The 17,578-nt window shown below is 37.9% G+C and overlaps 2 protein-coding genes across 3 annotated transcripts in view; both read right to left on the bottom strand.

Moving 5' to 3' along the window:
- On the bottom strand, positions 1 to 5,423 carry LOC127636358 (PHD finger protein 12-like). The gene is made up of 5 exons (XM_052116807.1): positions 4,964 to 5,423; positions 4,480 to 4,661; positions 793 to 865; positions 250 to 676; positions 1 to 140 (listed from the first exon to the last, which is right to left on the bottom strand). The coding sequence occupies exons 1-5, from the start codon at positions 5,027 to 5,029 to the stop codon at positions 1 to 3; spliced, it is 888 nt and encodes a 295-aa protein (XP_051972767.1). The 5' UTR covers positions 5,030 to 5,423.
- A 1,233-nt stretch (positions 5,424 to 6,656) lies between these two features.
- sez6a (seizure related 6 homolog a) overlaps positions 6,657 to 17,578 on the bottom strand; it is a 70,292-nt gene continuing 59,370 nt past the window's right edge. The window contains exons 12-17 of one of the 2 annotated variants that reach the window (XM_052117163.1): positions 15,814 to 16,005; positions 15,378 to 15,572; positions 14,441 to 14,476; positions 14,067 to 14,175; positions 13,812 to 13,911; positions 6,657 to 9,817 (exon numbers count right to left, since the gene is read on the bottom strand). In XM_052117163.1, the coding sequence (XP_051973123.1) occupies positions 9,788 to 9,817; positions 13,812 to 13,911; positions 14,067 to 14,175; positions 14,441 to 14,476; positions 15,378 to 15,572; positions 15,814 to 16,005 (662 nt within the window). In that variant the 3' untranslated portion in view covers positions 6,657 to 9,787. Of the gene's footprint in view, positions 9,818 to 13,642; positions 13,912 to 14,066; positions 14,176 to 14,440; positions 14,477 to 15,377; positions 15,573 to 15,813; positions 16,006 to 17,578 lie in introns of those variants that run through there. The other variant, XM_052117162.1, reaches the window with a different exon arrangement.

Raw genomic sequence — 17,578 nt, 5'->3', positions numbered from 1 at the left:
TTAACACAAAAGCTTGTACCTGTTGCATGTGCTGCACACTTTCACTGGTAATGGAACTATTCCATAACTGTCCAGCTCCTGCTGTGGGTGTTTCACGTTCTTGCCAGTTAACTCGTCTTTTCGTCTCCTTTTGCCGGTGCCTGATAGAAAGAGATCAGAAGCAGCTTGTGATCAGCCCTTTACACATTTACTATGCACAATGAGCTGAATTGCAGGCAATTACTCATGTGAGATTGGCCTGTCATGTACCTGGAAGTGCGGTTGTGCAGGTGAGGTCATTTGGAAGCTGGAACTGCGTGGGGTTCCTCTGCATAGCAGCGGCGATTAGGAGGTCAAAAGGTCTCTTGAGGGTCGCAGTGAGATTGGAGAGTTCAGGCTCAGAACCCTGTGCCTCTTCCTCCACGTCCAGCAGATCTTCCTCCATGTCGTTCTGCTCAGACGGTGTGGCCATGTCGGTTGAAGAAGCGTTGGAGTTGGGGGTCGCAGGTCTGCTGCTTGGTTGTCTTTCCAGGAGTCGCACTTGAGCAACAGCGGATCGAAGCCCGGTGCCGCCTGACCCCAGGGTGTGGTCCAGACGTAGCGTCCCACACTCCTGCTCGGGAGCTGGCGAGGCCATTTGCTTGCCCAGCTGCTGCTCCAAAAGACCATTAATCTGCTCCTTCTTCTGTTCCCTTTTCTTTAAAGGGGAAAAACATTTTGTTAAATTAAAAATGTAAACACTTGAATTCAAATAAGAGCTTTGCATATCGTGAACAAAGTGGTTCCTTTTTATAACACAGACAGGATACCTACCTTCTTGCGAACAGTGCAGCGATGACACATCCAGTCACCAGGGGGCAGCATGTCTCTACTTAATGGTGGGTTACTAAGGAAATGTAAACAACATTCAGGTGTAACTGCTGGCATCAGATTACACAGAATAAACTAAAAGTTATGGAGAGAACAGTCATTGGACACTAAAATAAAAGAAATCCATCAGAAGTACTAAAAGGCAAACTAGCTTTATACTCCAGCCCACTTAAAGAGTTTAAATTCAAGCTAAGCAAAGAGAATCCAACATGATAAGCATTATGCTTATTGGGTTTGGCAGGTTCCAAAGCCAGGCCAGAATCCAGGAGATGTTTCCAAGGATATGACTAAATTAACTTACTATATTCAGAATTCAAAGGGAGCGGAGAAACAGACTTCCTATGTTTCAAAGGGTAAATCAATACTCTGCTCTCCAAGAAAGGAATCTCTGTTTTCTAATGTGCATTACACACGCATGCGTGCACACGCACACACAGAGCTCAACCGTCATATGAGTATTATAACAAACGAGTAACAACAACATAAACGGGTTCATAAAATGAAACTCAATGTAACTTTTTAATTTCCCACCAGGGACAATGGATATGCAACACAAACCAAGAACCTTTAACAACTTAACTGCATTTACAAACGTGTGTTCTTATAAGGCCCATCAGGTCAACCCAATAAACTCCTAGGATGGTGCGACTCTACAGAGATACTCTACAGAGATGAAGGCCAGTGTGGAGTTTCCTGGGCAGACTTCCAAGAGCCTTTGGGCCACAGTGCACCAGCTGCATGCATTTATCTTCAAACACACATGGAATCATTTCATCTCCCAAACACAAAGCAGAGCAAACAATAGGAAAATATGATTAGATTGAGAGATTTAAATTCAAACATCTATTCCAAACTCTTCATTACTGTTGACCAACTGCAGAACAAAACAAGTTTTGAAAAACAAAGCATATCCCAAAAGTCCCATTTTTAGTGAATCTATGAACATCTATGCTAAGAGCTTCTGCTGACAGACTGACTGTGGTTCCTATAAGTTAATTATGGAAAATCTTTCTCATAATCTAAGTCACATTTCTCCATAACGGAGACTAGGTCGAAGCCATTGGACAGCCAGCTGGCAACCCATGGTTAATCATTTATCAGGCTCCGTCCAGAGTTCAAGGACAATTCCCTGCTCCTTAAAGAAACATCTCACAGCTTATAAAGGCTAGTTTATACTTACTGGGCAAACAGGCTTTGCTTAGTTCACCTACAAATGATGACGAAAAGCAGTGACATTTTTTATCCTGCCAATGTGTTCATTTGGTAATATTTCTCCTGTTTGCACTAATCTCTGAAAATCTTGACCTAGGAGAACTGATTGGTTAAAATAGTCATGGGTGTGGTTTCAATATGATGATTTTTATTTACAATCATGCATGCCAGCTAAGGAGCCATTACCTAGGTTACTGTCGTTAAAATGGATTACTCTGAAGCCCGTCTCTCTATACAGCTTTCCGTGATGTCACCCTCAACTAACTAATTTTCAAACTACGTTGTGTGTAGTATAAATGTTGGCTTTATTTGCCTAGGGTGCTTTAGTTCGTCCAGGAGAAAAAAGTTTGGCTTCTTCCAAAGTATAAATCAGGCTTAAATGTACAACTGCAGCAGCTGCCCATGAGCCACTTATGTTCAATTCCATCTGGAGATGAAAGAGGAAACATCGTCCAAATCTACTGGTCAAATGACACGATTCCAACAAGACCTTCGACACAAGTCAGAGAAATTCTACAATTTGGCATTTAAAACAAACACAACATTACTAGAACTTTGTTTCCATAGCATGTCTAACACAAAAGACCTTATTCACAGAAGCACCATATTTGATTTTGTCGTGAAAAAACGAGGCTGTGAGGGATAGACTTAGTCAATTCAATGGCATGCACTTTATACTGTAAAGTAGGGAAGTGTCACGGTGGTTAACTAATTGAATAGTTGTCCAACAACTGAAAAGTCGATTAGTGGGGTAGACTACTAACATTAATATTTTTAGTGGTAGTGTTTTTAATGTGAGACACAATTCTCAGATTAATTGAGATGCAACTTAGAGAGCGTTTTGCATAATTATAGCTTGCTGTGCTTAAAAGTGAAAAATATTCAGCACAGTAAAACCCTCTGCAAGACCTTTTGTCTCTTTAATGCTTTAGGTTTAGTCCATTTATGCACCGGCGCTGCTGATAAAGCCATATAAGTGCTGCATCAACAACACATTACAAAACGATCACTGCTGGACCTTAAAGGAATATTCTGGGTTTATTACAAGTTAACGAATGCATTACAGCATTTGTGGCATAATATTGATTACCACACAAATTCATTTTGACTTGCCCTTTTTTCTTAAAACCCCCCCCATAAATCTGGGATACAGTGAAGCACTTACTATGGAAGTGAATGGGGCCAATTTTTTAATGTTAAAACATTAATTATTTCAAAAGTACACAAGACATAGTTAACGTGCATGATTTTAGTGTTATAAAATCACTTACTAACATTATCTGTGTAAAGTTATATCCAATTTTAGAACTTGTCATGACAGTATAATGTCAACAAACCCTACAATGACTGTAAAAATGAGTTTAAGCAACTTTACAGCTCAAATAAAGTTAACAGAAGAATTATTTTAATTGCTTTTATAAAATTATAAGCTTTGCATTCCTGCCTTTAAACCCTCCAAAAATTGTCTCCATTCACTTCTATTGTCAGTGCCTCATTGTAACCTCAATGTTTGCTTTTTCTTTGTAAAGGAGGGACAAGTCTAAACTAATTTTTTTGGTAATCAACATTATGCCACAAATGCTGTCGATTGAGCTAAACTTATATTGAATCCAGAATATTCCTTTAAATCCTCTGCTGTGAGTAATATTCCCGTATTTGTGAGGTGTTTGGAGAGATTAAAGACTTTTGCTGATACTGTATGAAACTGCTTCAAATAAATAGTTGCAGTAAAATGTTTAAACTACTTGATGTCATGAACTATGTGTATCTTTGTTTACATTGAAGCGCATCATTCTTATGTACATAAGCGGGTTTGTACCGCTCTGTATTGATGCCTTCATTATATTTGATTGTGATACTTTTGTGCAATTAGATGTTTTAGTAATTTTGCCTATTTATTTGTTGATAAGCCATGTTGAAATGCAATGCTTAGCGTCCTTACATCCCTCTGAAACGTGTATGATTGGGGTCAAATTATCATTATTGCCTTTAACACCGACTAGTCGACTAGTTGTTCAAACAAGCAACCGACTAGTCGATTATGAAAATTGATAGTTTTGCACATCCCTTATATAAAGCTCCAAAAATCATGGTTTCTGGAGTTTAGTCAACTGAAATTCCTTGGAAGGATGTTTTATTAAATTTTTCGTCAGTGGAATGATCAAAAACACTTTAAACAACAGTGCAACCTATTGGAAAGACTGTCAGTCGATCCCTCACAACCTCGTTGTTATTCCCGTCAAAAATTAAAGGTGGCGCTACTGCGAATAAGGTCCAAACAGTTCACCAGACAGTAAACATGAAAGCTGGCAAACCCCTGTTGCCAAGCATGAGTCTGTACTAATGGATGAACAACATCTCAACACAGACTGGTCCATCATCTCCCATAAACTAATGTAGCATCACACACAAACACACCAGCACTGCAGATGAAAGGCGGCGGGGCAGTGGTCACAACACAGCAGGTCCCCTCCTTCCCGGCAGCTGTCACAGGTGTCGTGGTTGGTGGCCCTACTGGCTCTCCTGGTGCTCCTGTCCGGTTTTCTGCTCCTTTTCTCTCCATCCTCGGATTTGGGCGGCGCCAGTAGAGTCTGGATTTGCTGCAGAAGGGAAGCGGGAGAGATTCAGAGGCTCATTACTGAAACATCTGCTCGCGTCTGGCATCATCACATCAGCTGGTGTGCTCGAGCCATTGTTGGGCCCTGGGCGCGCGCCGTACGTTAGAACGGAAATTCCGGTTTAGCTTTACGGCGATATGAAAACCGTAATGATAGGGGAGGCTACCGATGACATTAGGGAGTCAGAGCAAGCTAACGGCTACATGGAAACTGTTAACCGGTAAACCGAGAGCTAGAGGCCCGTTAAGAGAAGTATAAATGTATAGTGTATGTATATGTCTTACCTCCATAAGCCCACCGGAGGTGTCCAGATCGTACATGATCGTCGGGGTCTCCATTTTACCCCACATCAACACCGGTGGCCACGGTGATTCAGTTCCAACTCTCTCAGCTGTTAAACACTGATTACCGGAACGTTTTCTACTCCTGTCCGATTAGCAGAGTCTCTGACCTCTAAAACAATCGCCTCCGAATTCCCGCCGTGGCCTCGTCGCTCCGCGCGGGCTCTCCGTTAATCGAGCAGGCGCGCGGAGGCCTCTATCCCCGGTACTGCGCGAAAATCCGGCACGATAAGAGACAGAACAATAAAAACAAGGAATCGCTAATCGAGCCCATGATGCGAGGACATGAAACATAAAGCGCACCAAAGAACAGCTCCTCCGAAGATACGGCAAACGGCGCCGTTATTCTCCCGGTGAAAGAGGGGATTTAGCCGCGGAGCGTCTCTGTTGTGATCAAGAAACGCTCGCGCTATCTGACGTACGAGCTCGTTTGCGCAAGCGCCACCCCGTCAGTAGAGCTGGGAATTAGATTCATTTGAGGGAATCGATTCGATAGGACGGTTCGTTTTAATGAGCCGGTTCAATTCAAATTATTCGCTGATTTGTCATCGCTATTGTTTGTAGTAAAATATTTTTTCTGTTTATTATTTTTTTCAAATGAACATTTGTACCATATGTTTTTCTAAACGTTTAGATGCTGTGTTCTTAACACTTACATTAATTCTACATGTTCTCAATAGGATTCTCAAAAATTTTCTCATGTATTTTGTCAAACATTACGTTGTTTATGGTTCCAAAATGCCACCCACCAACCCAAACTGTCAAAACTGTACTGCTAAGTTCTCGTCGAATTATTTACAAATGCTTAGCGAAATGGTTCAAGAGATTCATTCAAAAGAGCCAGTTCAAAACAACGGTTCGTTCTCGAATCAGACAACATTCCCCGTCAGCAGCGGGGCCATCTTGCGCGTTTCCTATTTTCTTTTATCCTCTTCGTTGATGGGGATCGTTTTCGGCACCGTTAGTATCGTTTTATGGAAGTGAGGCTCGTTTAACACAGAAACCGTTGAGAATTATTAAGTAAAGGTGTTATGCAGTACGTTTCAGGTTTGTTTACGTTTTCTAGCTTCTTTGTATTGGGAGGGTAATTTCCGGCCTCTGATTGGTCAGTGTCCTGACCGCTGAGACATGAACCAATGCACGAAGAGGAAGAACAGAAGTACAATTTAAAGCGTGTGCATGAATGCCAATCTAAATTTAAACCCACAACATTTTCCCTATGCTGTTCTTTTGATACACTATTTTTTTTAAATGACTAATTTAACATTACTATTCGATTGATCATTAGCAGTAAATTAAACATTTTCATTTAATTAATTCAATTATGTAGCCTATTTGTAAAGATATGTATAGGCCTATATTACTCTTATTAATATTTTTATTGATATATATCCATTATTTTGAATAAAATTTAGCCCAACCTAAAATAAAATCTTAATATAACTAGCAGCACATTTGAAAGGTCATGCTCTTCAATGAATAGCTGCAAGACTCTCACATTTATTTAAAGAACCGCGTATACAGCTGCAACTGATAATTGCATAATAAACACAAAGCAGCATAATGTCGTTTTAGATCGTTTATTTACAAAGTTTTCAGCAAAGAATCCTCCATGGAGTGACATTCATCAGCGCTAGTGTTATACATGAACAGAGAAAAGGTCTTAAACACCATGATCAGGGCTCATTCTGAAATTAAATTGAAGCACCATTCTTCAGCCACTCACCCACCTGAATCTCATGAGTTTTGCTGCATGTGGGTGAAAACAGTTTTCGCCTTTATTGTCCCTCAATGTGAAAAAATTAAATAAAATACCTAAATGACTCATCCAACCTCAAAGTGTGAGCCTTAAGGGGTTACCAGCAGGGATGTAGTGGCGGGTATACGGCGTATACCCACTTCTTTATAGGTCTGCATTGCGTATACCCACTTCTAAATCCCCTCTGATGCGCATCATTCAGTAGTGTCCTGCAATAGCCAAAAACATGACAGTCCAGCACATGAGTAGCTAATCCAATCGCAGTGTTTCCCATTAATTGACTAATCTAATTTGCCCAGCCACGGTCTCATAATGAACCGAAAACATTTTTACACTTCTCATCTAAAATAATTTTGCACTCACAATAACATAAAATAAAAGGCTGCGTTTTGCGCTCTGTCGCGCGCGCCAGTCAGTTCCTCACCCGTTGCTGTAAACTCACGCGCTCGCAGATATCTACACTGGAGTATTCCGTCTGATATTTGGTTGAGGACGACGACAAATCTTTGAGGTAACGTTAACTCAGCCTTCTACATTGCGAATAAATCACTCACATATGCAAGTAAATTTCTCACTGTGCGACCAAAAAATGTCTATTAGCCACTGTCAACAAGTAAAGTGAGGCATAATAAAATGATGCCGCACTTTCAATAATTAAATGAACATTTCACTCGCCGGTGATTGAGTTGTGTAGTTTCGAACACCGAGTCCCTTTTACTGAATGCAAACAGTTGAAGCTGGATTCAGCCTTGTCTTTCCTTGCATGCTGTCTGATGAGCGCGGGAAAAAGCACTTGTGTCATTCAGTTGTGAAGCTGAATCACTTCTCAAGCGTTCTGATGTGACGCCGTCTACAGAGACTTTCGCCAAACTCTCGTGAAAAATAAACGAGGTATAAACTTATTCATTTTGTGAACGCAAAGGACTCCAGTTTCAATTAACGGCCATGTAATGCAAATGGGGTTTATTCACTCAGTGCAGCAGTGAGACAGTCCTGCTCTATTTCTGTGGAGATGATCAAATGCAAGAAACACAAACTCTAAGTCTTCCTTCATGAGAAATAAGGGCTTGTGAGTTAATCAGAGAGCCTTAAAATAATGTATGAAAGTGAAGAATTTAAGGCAGAAATATTTTACTATTGCACAATACAATACAATATACAGGTTGGCTGCAGGTCATAGTGAGTTTGTTATGTTAATTAATCGTCATATTCGTGAAACACCTAAAACAAGCAATTAATCATCATAATCACAATTATTTGTTTGACAATTAATTGTCAGCCCCTAATTTTCATTATTAGGTTCCCATCTTGTGAATTGTTTTGTTAATAATATGTATGAAATTTCAAACAGTGACAACAGCTTGTCTCATTAGTAAAAATGCGATTTCATGACATCATAAAAATTGATAGAATGTGAAATTTGTAAATGCTTTAAAATGCTAAAATGTGATTAAAATTTTAAAGCAAAATCAAATTAAAATTACAATATACTATATTGTGTAAATATATATGAAGAGGCCCCCTCTCTCAGTTTGCTTAATATATTTTTTAGTTACATTGTGCTTACATGAGTTCAAACATCTGGCGAGTGAAAACAAAAATGTACTATCAATGACGATTATTTCTTCAACATGATCGGTGAGGATTGTTAACTAACATTAAATGTATCCACTGCATTTATACACTATTCGACACATCAGTGTACAAGCGCAAACAGATAATATTACTGCTGAAGTTACAATCATGATGATTAACATAAATTAACGTTAGCGTTACTAGGTTAATTGGCACATCGTTACACTGCTTACGGCTTCACTAGCTAGCTAGCATTAGCATTAGCAAAGATAAAAAGCTGAAACTGACATCCCTAGTTTGTACCCTGCTTTTCAGAATGGTTAGGGCATGACATTTTTAAAGCTACAGTAGGTAGAATTTATTCATTGAAAAAATTGTTTTCTAAAACAATCTACAAACAATCTATAAACATGGTGTCTTGTTAAAAGAGGCCCTGTGAGAGATTAGTTAGCACCACAGACTCTAGCTCTGAGTGAAAAATGTGGGTCGGGTAGTGCCAATCCAGCAAATTTTAGCCAATCGCTTTTGGTGAGGCAGGCCTCTGTTTGTGAACAGCTGTCAATTAAACCCTGGCTGGGGGTGAAGAGCATCATGTATATGAGGAAGAATTTGGGGCGCTGTTTCTCAATTCAGTTTATTTCAAAGTTGCATACTACAGATTTAAGAGCACAACACTGCTTACAAGAGCACAACACTAGCCTCTTTATTTTGCTCTCAAAGTGCAAAATTATTATGGGGGAGCATGCCCCCAAACCCCTCTAGAGGGTCGGAGGTCCACCCCCATAGTCTCACAAAATCCTGTGGGAAACACTGCAATCGCATGTAAATAAATGCAAATATACCCAAAAAACACCCAGTAAAAACTGCCGTAGACTACCTGCAAGGTTAATAGTTGTCCAATTTTCATGTGTGGATGGAATAAGGAATAGTTCATGCAAAATTCATAATTATGTAGTTCTCTCTTCCTATAGTCTTTGGGTCAGTATTGATTGCAAAATCTGCACCTCTTCTGTGGCTAATATTAATATCATAACAATCCTTACTCCGTGAAGTCAAGCAGCAGAAGTTATGTGACTGTGTGCAAATACTATTGGTCCATTTTGGGGTGAACTAAATATGCAAGACTAGTCTTACATGTCACTGTTTATAACACAGGGTGTTCATCCTTTGCTGGGCCACTTTAAAAAAAATGTGGGGCATAAATTAAGAGTATACCCACTTTTCCAGGCACCACTACACCACTGGTTACCAGACAAAGAAAGTACAAGACAGGCCTCAGCCTCTGAAGTGCTACAGCATATAAACACCATATTGTCCACCATCTTTACTGTGCTGGGAGAGGTCCTCTAGAGACAAACACATTTACTGGAGCCCAGCAGAGAAAAGGAATGTAGAGATATTGTCGAGGAGTGGTTCCAAAAGACAGATGGATTCTACATACACACCTCGTATTGCCTTGCATCCTGAAAAGATAGACAAATATAGTTTTCAGGGCAGAAGATTGATAATGTGTCGCCTGTCAGAACATTGAAAAGCAGTTCCTGTTATTCCTCTGGGATTCGTTGCCTTATTGTGCAAACTCTAAGCCCACCAAAATACAGCTAATGATCCTGAAGTTGTATTTGGACCATATTAAAAGCTTTTAAATAAAACAAATCAAAACTCTGGAATGGATGTAACATCACAGACCTTTCACTGAAAAAAATACTAGTAAGATTTCCTTGACTTTTATTTAGCAGTTTTTCTGAGAAGTAAAATCAACTTAAAGACTATATTGACAATTATAAATATTGACTGAATAATATTGACTAAATTAAGTAAATGTAACTTAAAATTTCATTTTAAACAGTAACTTTTACCTACAAATCTGATTGTACTTAAAACTTGTAAAATTTAAATGAACATTTTATAAAATTATTTCACATTTTGAATTTGCCTAATTAATATATGTTTTGTTTTGTACTACATTCCACAGGGATGCATATTTCTGTCTATTTGACAACATTACCTTGCATTACTGGTGAACGTAACAAGAATCATGCGCATGCAAACCTTAAAACTAACAATCAACATATTTTTTTGATCATGAATGGGTATTTTTGAGAAGAAAATTAACTTCAGACTTCACGAAACAAGAAGTTACTAAATAACAACAAAATCAACAATAAAACCGGTGTAAATAAATGTGCAAACTGTAAAACCATGCAAGCTCATTAATTAAGCCTTGGGAACACCAGCTTCGAAAAGTTAAGTAAAAGTTACTTATTTTATATACCTGTGAATTTTTCTCAAATTAGCAGATAAATATGACAAGGTTTTCTACTTTAGGATTGATGCATTATAACGCATCGTAAAGATAACAAACAATCATAAATAATGTTTACTTATAAGCTAAAGCATTCATTCATTTCATGTTTGAATTGAGTACAAATGTAGAATGTACTTAATACTTTCAAGTTCACGCTTAAACTAGCTTATTTAATGTAGCAAGTACTTAATCTTTTCTGCTATATTTACTTTACTACAAAAAAAAATGCCAGTATAGTTACAGTGAAGTCTCAGAAATGCAGTTTTAATTGATGTAATGTGCAAGCAAATTAAAGAGCTACATTAGTATTTTATTGTTATTTGATTAAAAAGAACACAAAATGATTTAAATCACAATGAGTCCTATGAGCAGCATGAAAAATATACATTCCAATAAAGTAAAGGTAATATCATGTAAGCAAAACCATATTAAGAATATAATAACCCACCCCCATTATACATTTCTAGATGTTCTTTTGTTTATATGCTTCCACCCCAACACCCAGATACAGTTACATGCACACACACACACACACACACACACACACACACACACACACACACACACACACACACACACACACACACACACACACACACACACACACACACACACACACCAATATATACATGCAGGAGATAGACATGTTGGATGTTGGTATGTATGTTTGTTTGCCTTGGTTATTTTGTATTTGTTACATGTAAATACTGTCACATTATTTGTTTGCATAATAAAACAAATTTAATAAAAAAGTATGTCAATAATCCAAATAGGATTTTATCAGAACATTTCATTTCAGAACATTTCATCAGATAATGATAAATGGAAACATTCTGTTAGAGAGAGGAGAAAAATCTGATCTCCATGTTAGTGGTTAGTATGGCTTGCTAAAACACTGGCAACAAATGGTGACGATGGAGACCCAGCCATACAAATTTCCTAAATTAAGATACATACACAATCTGCTAGTTGTAGCTGCTCATGATCCACAGCCTGAAGCATAATGGGGTTTGGTATGGTAACATCTAAAATGAATGTTTACATAAGGGACACAATATTTCCATCTCTCTCTCTCTCTCTCTCTCTCTCTCTCTCTCTCTCTCTCTCTCTCTCTCTCTCTCTCTCTCTCTCTCTATCTCTCTCTCTCTCAATTCAAATTCAAATGAGCTTTATTGGCATGACAAATTGTACATTGTATTGCTAAAGCATTTATATGAGCATGAAAAATAAAAATAAATAATGAACAAAGTAGAACAAATTATGTATTGAACAAGTATGGAAAAACAGGGAAAAATGTGTATATACTTTCAGTGGTGTGTGTGTGTGTGTGTGTGAGTAAATTGGCGCATCACTTTTTGGTCGACTCTTCCCTCTTTTTGTGGCAGGAATTGATGTACTTTGCTGCTAGTGAAATGCAGTCTCTTTTTTCACCAAGTAAATATTGAGCTTGTGCATCATACTTCAACTTTTTGTAGTTGGTACAAATAAATTCAAATTTGGGAAAGAAGTGTTTTCAAATTTAATTATAATTAGGGCAGGTGGTTAAGAAGTGCAGCTCTGTTTCTATTTGTCCTTGGCTACATTATGGGTATAACCTGCTCTCTCTGGGCATCCAGCTCTGTCTGTATCTGCCCTTCTCTATCGCCAGGCTGTGGTCGCTCAGTCTGTACCTCGTCATGTTTTTCCTCAGTTTGTGGTCTCTGACTGTGCCCAGGTATTCTGCTGTCGTGTAATCTCTGTTTAGGGCCAAATAACATTGTAGTTTGCTTTGTTTTTTGCTTTGTGTCAATTTTGTTCATACCAAGGGGAAACTGTATTTCTTTCCCTGACATCTGGGTCTCTCTCTCTCACTCTCACTCTCTCTCTCTCTCTATCTATATAAATATATATCATTTTTAAATATAATTAAAATAAATCATGAAACTGGGCTTTCCCAAGGAGTCTTCAGGAAACATTCTGCTGATGCAAATTTAAAGGAATATTAAAGTGTTAAACCTTTTAACAAGGTTTGATACAAATTAATCTACAGCATTTGTGGCTTAATGTTGATTATCACACAAAAAAAAAAAAAAAAAAAAAAATCGATTTTGACAAAAAAAAAAAAAAAAAAAAAAAAGCAAAAATCGAGGTTACAGTGGGGCAGTTACAATGTATGTGAATGGGGTAATTTTTTGGAGGGTTTAAAGGCAAAAATGTGCATCTTATATTTTTATACAGACACTTACTGTACATTCATTCTTCTGTTTTTTTTAAACGTGTGTATTATATGGGCTTTAATGTTGTTTAAATTGTCGTTGTTACGGTCGATTTATGGTTTAAGCTGTTACGTCATCTTGGAAGTTGTAAAAATGGATATAACTTTACACAGAACATTTTAAGAAACTATTTTTAACACACTAAAACCAGAATTTCAACCTTTACAGATTGGCCACTTTCACTTCCATGGTAAGTGGCTCACTGTAACAGATTTTTGCTCTCTCACTCTCTCTTTCTCTCTCTCTTTTAAAAATCTTTTTTTTTTTTTTTAAAGAAAAACATCCAAATAAAATGTTTGTTTTAATCAACATTATGCCACAAATGCTGTCGATTGAGCTTAAGTTGTACTGAACTCTGAATATTCCTTTAAGCTCATTATGCAACTTTAAACTCATTAACTATGAAGAACATTTGTAATAATATAAGTGGTATTCATTTTTAGTCGCAGCATTACTTACGTGGTACTGATAAGAACATCATAAATACTGGGCAGAAAATATTATGAGGATTTGATGGATGTCCTATACTTTATGGCTTAAAAATAAAATTACAAATACTATTTAAAGCTTTGTGCGAATTCCTTTAACTTCCACTATTTGATCTGCCGACCAGTCATGATTAGTCATATGGAATGGCAGAATGAGACAAATGGCTCCCTCTGCTGGTAAATGAAAGAATGGGAGATTAAATGGCTCCCCCTGCTGTTGAAATAAATATAGACCTCTAGATCATAAGGGCAAACATATCGTCTTTCTTTGCAGGTGAATACTAGAATGGCAAACAGAATTGCTCCATCTGCTGGACAATGACAGGATGGCAGGCAGGGCTGATCAGGACAGGACGATGGTGTTGTGTGAGGCCACGTCCCTGAGGTTCATGGCATCCATACTTACTTCTGTCTCATAAACGGGGTTATCAAAAGCAGATTCCTCAATCATGTTGTCATACAATGGAGAGGAAGACCCAGGGAGCTGAAGGGTCTTGCTCTGAGCTCTACAGAGGCGGACAAAAACAACTTTATTAGCAAAGACAAGCAAAAACAAACCCTGAATCTAAAAGCTACATGTCTTTTCTCCTGCCCTTGGATACGTGAGTTTGAACTTCCAAAGGTATGTCCATCATTTTTTAGAACATATGATGGAACTTACATTGAGAGGCAGAGAAAAACAGCTAGGAGCAACATCAGCACCAGTGCTACAGGAATTAGAACTGCAATGGCAATATTGACACCCTCCACACTGAATTCTGCACTGGTAGCTATAAAGAAGACATTATACAGGAAGTTAAAGACTGAAGAGATCTGCTAAACACTTCACAAATACTGAAACAGAGCAACTTAAATTGTTAGGATGGAGAGCAAAAGGCATCACAACCCACTTATCCATTGCATTTTACAGAGCATTGCATTTGAAAAGCAAAATAATATGGCCAAAATATTATGATAGATATAAAGATGGTAAAATCAATCAAAATGTATTGATAGTTATAGATAGAGAAAGATCAGAATTAAATATGGTATCACCATTCAGTTTGTGTTCATCAAAGTTTCCAGAGGAGGCTGAAAAATACCAATATTAATTCCTGTTATTAACATTTCTGAAACACATGAAGCAAGAATTTGAAAATGAATGATTAGGTAAGAACAAGCACTTACAAACTCCAAATTATACATTAAATTACTTCCATTAATGGATATTATTATAGATTATCTTTTAATTAAAGGTAAATTTTTCCTAATGCTTCTATTAAAATTGCCACTGGAACACATCAGACAAATTAGCTGTCATTAAGCTTTAAGAGATTTAAAGGGACAGTTCACTCAATAATGAAAATTCTCTCATCATTTATTCACCCTCATGCCATCCCAGATTTGTATGACTGTCTTTCTTCTGCAGAACACAAACAAGGATATAGAAGGATATCTCAACTTTTTAGGTCCATACAATGTAAGTGAATGGTGACAAAAATGTTAAGCTCCAAAAGCACATAAAGGCAGCATAAAAGTAATCCATACAACTCCAGTGGTTAAATCCATGTCTTCAGAAGCAATATGATATCAATATTGAAGACCTTATTTACTACAAATGTCAATTTTAACATTCTTCTTCATTCCCCTACCTACTAGGTAGGGAGGAGAATTTATAGTAAAAAAAAAGGACCTAAATATTTATCTGTTTCTCACCCACACCTATCATATCACTTCTGAAAATATTAATTTAACCACTGGAGTCTTATGGATTAATTTGATGCTGCCTTTATGTGCTTTTTGGAACTTCAAAATCAGCAGAAGAAATAAACTCATACACATCTGGAATGGCATGAGGGTGAGTAAATTATGAGAATTTTAGTTTTTGGGTGAACTATTCCTTTAACTATGCTTTGCTGCACAACAGAACTTTTTATTTTCTAAAAGTAGAGATAGGTCAGTTCCATATGATTTTGTTGGATAGAGTTCCTACCTTGGCACATAGGGGGCGCACCGCTCCATTGAGAGGGATGTCCAGGGAGACAGTGGATAGTCGCTTCACCCTGAAGTTCATATCCTGAACGGCAGGTAAAACTCAGTGTCTCTCCTGCCTGGAAGAAAGCTTTTTCTGAACTCTGGATGGCCGTAGAGGGTGCGCCGGGATTACTGCAGGGCTCATATCTCTCAGCTAAAGAAAAACACAGACATAGAGATCTCAATTACTGCTGAAACACAATATGTGCTAGAGTGTAGATGTTACTCTATGGTGAATAGTTAATCCTAAAGTCCATTAGATGGCAGTAGAGTGAAAGAACTGAAGTTGGAAGAGCACTATTAATTTTGCATCTCTTGCTGGCTGGGTAACTATCGACAGCTATTTGTTTAATTCAACACAAAAAAATTGGATACGTCAGGTACCATCCACTTACGGACACACTTGGGCAGTCTTTCACTCCACTTTGGGTCTGCAGTATCTCTGCTGTAGCAGGTGAGCACTCCAGGGCCAGAAAGTGAGTATCCTTTATTACAGATGTACTCCACTGAAGATCCCACAGCATAAAGAGAGCCTGTCACCCGTCTGCGACTGTTCTCCACCAGCCCAGGATCCTCGCATGACATGACTGAACAAATATCACAAATGAAACACTTGAAAATATTAAACATCACAGCAGAAAGGTGAGACAATTTTACCAAGAGTTCATTGTGAAAGTTGAAAAGGTTCATAATCATGTGGTTTATAGATTATATGATTTAACTGAAGATTAGCAACAGTTTTTTAACAACACAGAGAAAATGTATCATTTATAGAGGTTTAAAATGTTTACATTTTTTAAGTGTTGAATTAATTGGAAGGTTATTTAAAATGATAGTTTTGCATACTACTATGTTTGATGCAATGTAAAGGTGCTGTATGTGCTGTTATGAGCAACACATAAAGCGTGCCTATTATCTGACAGATATTATTAAAATAAGTGCTATATCAGGGGGCCTGTGTAGCTCAGCGAGTAAAGATGCTGACTACCACCCCTGGAGTCGCGATTTTGAATCCAGGGCTTGCTGAGTGACCCCAGCCGGGTCTCCCAAGCAACTAAACTGGCCCTGTTACTAGGGAGGGTAGAGTCACATGGGGTAACCTCCTCATAGTTGCTATAATCTGGTTCTCGCTCTCGGTGGGGCGCGGAGGCAACTGAGATTCGTCCTCCGATATAACAGTTATCTCAGCTCTGTAGATCCATACAATGCAAGTGAATGGTACCATCATTTTTAAGCTACAAAATACACATAAAGAGCATAAAAGTAATCCATATGACTCCAGTGGATAAATCCATGTCTTCAGAAACTATATGATAGGTGTGGGTGAGCAATAGATCAATATATAAGTCCTTTTTTTAACTATAAATTCTCCTCCCTGCCCAGTAGGTGGCAATATTCACAAAGAATGCAACAAACAAAAAAAGAATGTGAAAGTGAAAGTGGAGATTGATATTAAAAAAGGACTCAAATATTGATCTGTTTCTCTCCCACACCTATAGTATTGCTTCTGAAGATATGGATTTAACCATTGGAGTAAAGTGGAATACTTCTATGCTACCTTTATGTGCTTTTAGAGCTTCAAAATTTGGTACCCATTCACTTGCACTGTATAGACCTACAGAGCTGAAATATTCTTCTATAAATCTTTGTTTGTGTTCAACAGAAGAAAGTCATACACATCTGGGATAGGCGGAAATCGCGGGTGGGTCTGGGGGGGGTCAGGACCCCCCCATCTGAGGGTTGTCCCCCCCCTAAAATATCATTAAAATATGTGTATTGTAAATAATATAATTATATATTCTTAAAATAATTGTTTAAGAAATTAAATAATACAAATGCAAATGGGGCAACAACAAAAAACCCCTTGGTGTCCCCTTCAAAAATTGCTCTTGAGAATTGTTGTTTATTGTCCCCCCCCCCAACATTTTGATGAAATTTTCACCCCTGCATGAGGGTGAGTAAATGATGAGAGAATTACAATTTTGGGGTGAACTATCCTGTTAACTTTTGATGATTCTGAGTTTATTATTATTATTATAGGAAGATTATTATATGTATTAACCTTATTTCACTAGTAGAAAATAAGGTTTGCAGTAGCAGCTGACCTAGCTTTAATTCAATGCAGTGGTTATGAGCACATTAATAAACTTTTCCCAGCAT

This window comes from Xyrauchen texanus, chromosome 44 (assembly GCF_025860055.1).
Source record: "Xyrauchen texanus isolate HMW12.3.18 chromosome 44, RBS_HiC_50CHRs, whole genome shotgun sequence".
Taxonomy (NCBI): Eukaryota; Metazoa; Chordata; class Actinopteri; order Cypriniformes; family Catostomidae; genus Xyrauchen; species Xyrauchen texanus.
Note: the sequence above shows the minus strand (reverse complement) of the source record. Positions and strands in the feature narration are given on the sequence as shown.

Bases quoted from the DNA above. Each gene is read 5' to 3' on its own strand.
- LOC127636358 (XM_052116807.1), bottom strand. From the start codon at position 5,029: ATGTGGGGTAAAATGGAGACCCCGACGATCATGTACGATCTGGACACC. The intron at 4,662-4,963 runs GTAAGACATATA...TCCCTTCTGCAG, and splicing joins CCTCCGGTGGGCTTATGGAG to CAAATCCAGACTCTACTGGC. The intron at 141-249 runs GTACATGACAGG...TCTTTCTATCAG, and splicing joins CTGCACAACCGCACTTCCAG to GCACCGGCAAAAGGAGACGA.